Here is a 7,318-nt window from a genome sequence, read left to right on the forward strand (position 1 = left end):
TTCTGCAGATGCAGCAATGACATCATTAGGAAACCTTCAACGGGTATAAAATTCTGCATTGGTGTCATTAATCTTTTTGTCGTGGTTTATTATCAGCATTTTCACATTAAATATTTGCTGTTACTGTAGGCATTCGTGTGCTCTTCAGAGACAGGGGATTGTGATTCTTTCCTGTCAAACAATGACTGGAAATCTGCTGCAAGAGTAATGTTCAACAAAATGCACTATAATTTGCCTCCTTGGTCCATTACCATCCTTCCTGAATGCAGAAATGTAGTATTCAGCACAGCTAAAGTAACGTAATACACCAGCTAGGAAACATCTGTACATTCAATAATAATCATTAGTTGCTTTAGCTTCTGCTAAAAGTTTGTGGTTATTAGCTTCACTATTTCTGCTGATTAATATGATCGCGTGTACTGGTGATGCTGACTCAGACGCGATGCAAGACTATCTTATCCTATTGTTTGTGCTGCCAATAAATCTACAATTCATAACAGTTCTTTTTTCTCAGTGTTATATAAAATTCTGAAGGTGATGTTATTTCCATGTTGCAGGTGCTGAAGTTGCTGTTCTTTGCATAACAAAGTCTGGTGAAGTCCTGAATTATAAGTCATTCACAGATTCCATGGGGATATATAGAGTGGCCGAGACAATGCCAGAGATTGATCGTTGGGATGCCTGCCTTGCAAGACTCTAGGCATCAGACATGCTCGGGATATATACATATAGTCTATTGAGAGAACTAAAGATGGTGCAGCAGACACAATATTAATTTTTTACATGTACAAATGATAAGTATGATTGCACTTGGGCAAAATCCTAAGAGTTTCATAGTCTTGAAACTGAGTCAAGCAAACAGAGCACTCTGTTCCTTCATTTAGTCCCTGCCCTTTTTCATAATTGCAAATTGTGATAGCACTAACAACTGATGGCTGAAGACTAACTGTTCTAACACCAATAGACTCCTCTTCTTCTTCTCCTGCTATTTTATTTTTTTTTTGTTGCACTTGTGAAGGAGTTCTTAAGTGGAGCACTGATGTCAGACCATGCTAACTACATTTCTGGAGTGCTGATATTGATTGATCAGTTAGAAGGAAAGAAACTCAGTCACGCAAAAGAGGTCATTTTGAGTGCTGAACTTTGTTAAGCTTACACGTCAGAAGATTGAGCTTCATTAAGGATCTCATCAGCTTTTTCCTCTACCATTTCCCTATCTGCAATTGCAATTGATCTTCCATATAGATTTTCCTGAAAAAAGATACAAACTTTATTATCAAAATCATATCTTTTTTAACAGCTAACGATTGGAACTGAAATTACAATAAAAAGTGTAGTAGTAAATTTTCGAACCAGATTGGAAAGGCCATTGGGAGAAAGACCAAAAGAGAGAAGTGAAGTGTAAGCTTCCATATACACTTTGCTGCATTTTTTCACAGTTTCTAGACCTTTCAATGTTATGTCTTTTTCGTCCCCTAGTCCCAATCCTATTATATACAGCATGATGATTTCTACTTGGTTTTACTTCCAATGTCCCTATACTGAATTTAGTATGTTTGGAGTTCTTGTCAGTTGTTATGTGAGCCATTTTCTCGTCAGTGAACTTGATATGATATCAAGTCTTTTATGGATGACTTTTGGTCAGTTGCTCGGCTGTAACGATCCAAAACAGATTAATGAGCTTAAAGGATTTGCCTTTGATAGTGTAATATAGTACCTAGACATGACATTTGGTCGATACTCTAATTCTGGTTTCAGAACATGGATCAAAAAATCATCAATTATGACTAAAGAGATTCTGATTGCTGATATTATTGAAGAGGTCAAAGTGTGGACAGAATTTGTTGATTTGATCCCTGATGAGAGGATCCAAACAACAATTTGACGACAATTTGAGGAGGGATATGAGCCATTCTTTGGGTAAATGGATAGATTTCGACATTGAGACATTTGAGTGTGGCACTAAAGTTGATACGCATATTCTCCAAGTATTAGTAGATGAAGTTTTTTAGACCTCTACCGTTCTAGCTAAATTCAGATGTACCTCATAGTAGTAGCTCATTTTGTTTATGAGAGTTTGCAGTAGAAGCCTATCATGTGATAAACCTTGGCTTCAATAATTTCAAGCAAAATATTTTGTACATCAAAGATGGAAATGCTACCAACTAATTGTTGTAAACAGCTGATATGTTTAATAACAAATATCATTCATATGATCGCAGTGGCAATGGCCCATCTGTCTCAAGATATTAAATCATGATCCTAAATGGTAGAAACCAAATTGAAATACAGACCAAACTACTTCAACTTGTACCAAAGTACTTGCTAATGATCCAAAATGGTAGAAACCATATTAAAATTCAAACCAAACTACTTCAAATTGTACCAAAGCACTTGCTAATGATCCAAAATGGTAGAAACCAAATAAAAATTCAAACCAAACTACTTCAAATTGTACCAAAATACTTGCTAATGATCCAAAATGCTAGAAACCAAATAAAAATTCAAACCGAACTACTTCAAATTGTACCAAAGTACTTGCTAATGAAATTGTACGAATAAAGTCATAATCCAAAAAGTAAATGTATCAATTCACGGATTTTTCTCCTGTTTGATCATTTTTTTAAGCTTGTTACTTGAAAATTGTGTAAGATCATCACCAACATCTACTACAGATGACCCATCCTCTTCTCTACTTCTTTTGGCAGGGGTATTTGCAGGAGAAGTCATATCATTTTCAGCCATTGAATCCTACAAAGGAAAAATTTATCATTAAATACCATATTGTAGATAAGAAGCTATACAGGCAAAGTTTGAATTAGTCACCTTGAAAGTTGTGTCTGCATCAGTGTGTTGTTGACACTCAAAATCAGGGTCCTATTAAGAAAATAGTAACATAATTAATTTAAACTTGATATTCCCTTATATAAAATCAAAAGAAAAAATAGTGTATTATGAAGTATTTGAGTATCGATCACATACAGTGAATGTATCATCTTGTGCAGATTGACTATATTGTTGTATAAGGTTATCGTCCTCGCTAATTTTAACAACATTATAAATTTCTTGATGCACTTTAATGTTTGAGCTCTTGACAGTCACTTTAAACAGCACTTTTTTGTCAAGAATATCATACAACTCCACTGGATAAGAACACTCATCAACGTCAGCAGAAGCCTAAGACCGAAATAGTGTTAGAAATTGTAAAATACAATAAAATAAAATAATAAGAAAATATACAATAGAGTTGGCATTTCATTTTTCATGCCTACGCTACCGTTGAGTCACGCTTAATATGAAAATTACTGAATGAATCTATTCCATTAGTTCGATATAAAAAGCAAAAAATTTGACTATGTATGATTTGGACCAATGACATGACTTTTGGTACCCAAGCAGTATCAAATAAGACGTGCACGCCTACATCTTTATTAGGTGATTCACTACCTAAGAAAAGAAAAGCCTGGATCAATCAAAGGGTAGACCAGCTAAAGCTTTCTGACACATAGAAAGCTTGTGGTAATTTTCACTTCATAATCTACCTACAACAGAATGATATATTTGTGAAAGAGAAGATGCACATTTCTTGAATACAATATATTAACCAATTATTTTGGCTGATGAAAAAAAGCAAAACTTTGGTACTAACACACTCCAGATTAGAAATGTTATATATACCAAATATAGCTTTTGCGCATAATTACTGTCTGTTTGAAACCAAAACCAATTACCCAACATGAGAATAACTGACATAAAACAACAAATTCAAAGAGAATGAATAAATAAACCACATCAACTGCAATACTTTTCATTTTACAATCAAGATTTTAAGACAGTGAATGTAGACAATAAGCACACACCATAGTCCATATATGTATTTTTAGAGATGTTTAACTATATATAGAGGTTGAATCAAATAAATAAAATATACCTCAATTGAAATTTCATTTAACTGATTAGCAGACTTCCCAATGAGAGTTGTTGCTTCACGATCCCAAAGCAACAAATTTATAAAGCCAGTGTGATCCATTACTTGCACTCGAAGCTTGTACCTGAAAAACACATTTAGATATGATGTATTGAAACTTTAGTTTATTTAATATTTGATAACAAAATTTGTCCTTATTTTTGTAACTTGCAACTTTAGTTCTTTCACAGTAAATAGTTAAGATTATCAAACCTATGAGTGCCAAAACTATCAAGGCGATCACATTTCTTGCAGTGAAATTTACTTCCAATTTTGTCAACCTTCTTCGAGCATCTCTTGCACCCCAAATATGACCATTCTTTTTCAAGTAGAAGATTCACTACAGTCGCAACAATCCAAATATGTCCTTCCTGAAAAGAAGTCATAAGGGGAAGATTTCAGATGTTAATACCCAACAACAGTAAAGAAAGTGTGAATTTTTGTATCCAATGCTTGCTGAATTTCTTTACATTAACATGGCCTTGTAGTTGCTCAAGTTTTGTTAACTTGAAACTTTTTATTAGTGAAGTTTCAGATTGTAAAATGCTCATAAACTTACTTAACAGGTATTCCAAAAAAACATATATATGCACATGGCGTAGAAAACAAATAAGTCATTTTATTACAACTAACACTCACACAATTATGTCATTTCCAGAAAATATGTAATATATTATAAGCAAATCAAATTTGACAAAATTACTAAAACAGCAACATATATAAATTCAGAGTAAAATAGCTTCCCATTTACAAGGCATATTCAATCCCCTATATAAATGTTTTCCTTTGATTTGATCCTCTCATTTCCTATCAGTTAAATCTTAGTTTTATAAACATACTTCAATCCTTTGCCCGTCTATGTATTCTGGAAACTGTACACAATTTTTTTCAGAGGTTAAAACAACCACAAATAGTATTTTTTATAAATAACAGTGTTATAGATACACAACATAACATTAGTTAAATACTAAATGAGTTTAATAGATTTGTCACCTCCATGCAGTCGACCAATTCGCTAATAGTCTTAACTTCTACAGTTCCATTAGCCAACTCATCAGAAACAGAATAACTACGCTGAGAAGGTATTTGACTGATCCTGGCAGAGTTAGCTTCATTCACACTTGTCATTCTGTATTTACGCAAGCTTGTATTAGTTATAACAATAAATAGTTATTTGTGTAGTATCCAGCAAAACTTAATTTATGAAATAACTAACCTGGACTTAAAATCATTAGCTTGAGGAAGATCCGGGTTAATCCAGAGCTTTGAGGCATGCCAAGTATTACGCACAGAATATTTGCCTATATATAACTTTAATTTTTGAAACAAAAACTTAACATAAATATATTATCAAATAACATCAGTACAATAGAAATACCTTGAAATTTGTGCGCTTTTATCAACTGCATAACAATTATGACCGGCTGATGGGGTGATCCCTGTAAATGTGGCAAGATTTGGTCAACGAATTCTCCCCAAAATGTTGCAGAGATATTATTCCTCCTGCGTTAATNATATATATATATATATTTCGAAATATACGGAATGCGAATATTTTTGTATCGAAAAATATATTTTCCATAAAATCGGATTCCACAGTTAGTTGTTATCCCGAAATACCTGGCGTAGATGTCGTCGTCTTCAGAAGCGATGCGAAAGAGATGAGAACAAACGATCGGAAAAATCATCTTCAAATTTGAATGTCTCCTTGCGATGGACTAATTTCACATTTGAATGTCTCTATTTCTCCCTCTGTATCCAAATCCAACAAAATTAGGGATCTTATTTTTCGGGTTAGGGTTAAGCTAATTGAAATTCCTAATTTGTATAGGGAGATCAAGATTCCCTCAATATTTTTCGGCGTAGATGAAGCGAAGAAAATGGGGAATTTCGGACAGAATAGATCGAAGATGATAAGGCGTAATTGGTGCTTCTCCAGATTTTGAGGCGTAATGTATGCTGGTGACCGAATATTGGGTCATTTTGAGTCTCACCAAAAACCCTATTATAATATATAATATATATCCTTGTTTTTAGTACAGAATATTGGGTTTTCATTTTATTTTAAATTATCGTTATTTAATGTAAGAAAGAGCAATTTACTCTTTTCCTTTTTTTAACAGTTCATATAGCTTTATTTATTTCATCTTCCTTTTTGTTAAAGTAATTTCTATAGCTTTTTATATCCATAAATGTCGATGGATTTGTTTCATCTTCCTTTTTGTTAAAGTAATTCCTATAGCTTTTTATATCCATAAATGTCGATGGATTTGTCTTGTTTTTTTTTTTTTTTGCCATAATTATAGAATTCTATATGACATATGCATCTTTATAGGAAATTGATAAGTCTTAATATATTTACTTTCCACTTGTCATTTAAATATGTTGCCAATTGGCATTATAATAATTTGACATTTGGCATATATTTAAGGCAAACTTCTTTGCTTTAATATATATATAGATAGTTGTATTGGTGGTGAAAAAGAGCTACACGTGAAATATTAGACTGCTGACATGGCACAACGCGTGGAACAATAATACAGCGATACGTGCCAATCTTATTTGATGGAAAAAGAGAAGTCACGGGGAGAAATACCCACGAAACAGCATCGGCCTAACAGCTGGTTAAGAATGAATAAATAGTAGAAAGAAGGAAAGATACATGAACCGGAAAAAAATAAGGAAGGGGAATCGTAACAGATGTAAGGCATTTATAGCAATAAACGCATCGGTTATGAGAATCCAAAATAATGGGTAATCAATATCAATAATGCTCATAATTAGCCCAAATTATGGGGGAAAAACTGTTACTATTGTATATTCCTATATAAGGGCGCATAATTCTATTTGTAAGGACACATATGAGACAATATTGAAATATACTCTTCACTGCTTTTTCGAAATTCTCTACCTTGACTTTGCAATTAATTATTTTCTTAGTTATTCTTGTTATTTTACTTTGATATCATTGAGAAAGTGAAGCAAAACTTGGTTATTAGAATCCAGTTTTCTTCTAAAATTAGACTTTGGCCAAAAGATATATTTTTGATTAAACAATAGTACTGTACTAAAAAGAGTTACAAATTTCATTAGAATTGGATTCAAATATAAGAAATTTCCTTTTATTAACAACTCCAAGAGATTGTTAACCTAAAGGGAGTGATGTTATTGAATTTCTTGCTTACATTAATATTTACCGTTAATAACTTTATTGGCTAGCAAGTAAATCAGGTAGTACAAAGAACATTAGAGCTTTTGCAGATGTAGGATTTGACAGCGAGAGCTACGTACTTAGCAAACTTTCTACTTGCTTCCATTTCATTAGACAAAACCTGCAAATAGTGGGTCCCA

The 7,318-nt window shown here is 32.9% G+C and overlaps 1 protein-coding gene across 1 annotated transcript; it reads right to left on the reverse strand.

The window, feature by feature from the left end:
• Positions 1 to 2,223: 2,223 nt before the first annotated feature.
• On the reverse strand, positions 2,224 to 5,655 carry LOC109216248 (replication protein A 70 kDa DNA-binding subunit A-like). The gene is made up of 9 exons (XM_019380391.1): positions 5,588 to 5,655; positions 5,346 to 5,470; positions 5,184 to 5,268; positions 4,961 to 5,096; positions 4,181 to 4,338; positions 3,932 to 4,052; positions 2,983 to 3,177; positions 2,827 to 2,877; positions 2,224 to 2,751 (listed from the first exon to the last, which is right to left on the reverse strand). Exons 1-9 carry the CDS (start codon positions 5,653 to 5,655, stop codon positions 2,593 to 2,595), a joined length of 1,098 nt encoding a protein of 365 aa, XP_019235936.1. The 3' UTR covers positions 2,224 to 2,592.
• Positions 5,656 to 7,318: the final 1,663 nt, after the last annotated feature.

The sequence above is a fragment of the Nicotiana attenuata genome, unplaced genomic scaffold (genome assembly GCF_001879085.1).
Source record: "Nicotiana attenuata strain UT unplaced genomic scaffold, NIATTr2, whole genome shotgun sequence".
Lineage (NCBI taxonomy): Eukaryota > Viridiplantae > Streptophyta > Magnoliopsida > Solanales > Solanaceae > Nicotiana > Nicotiana attenuata.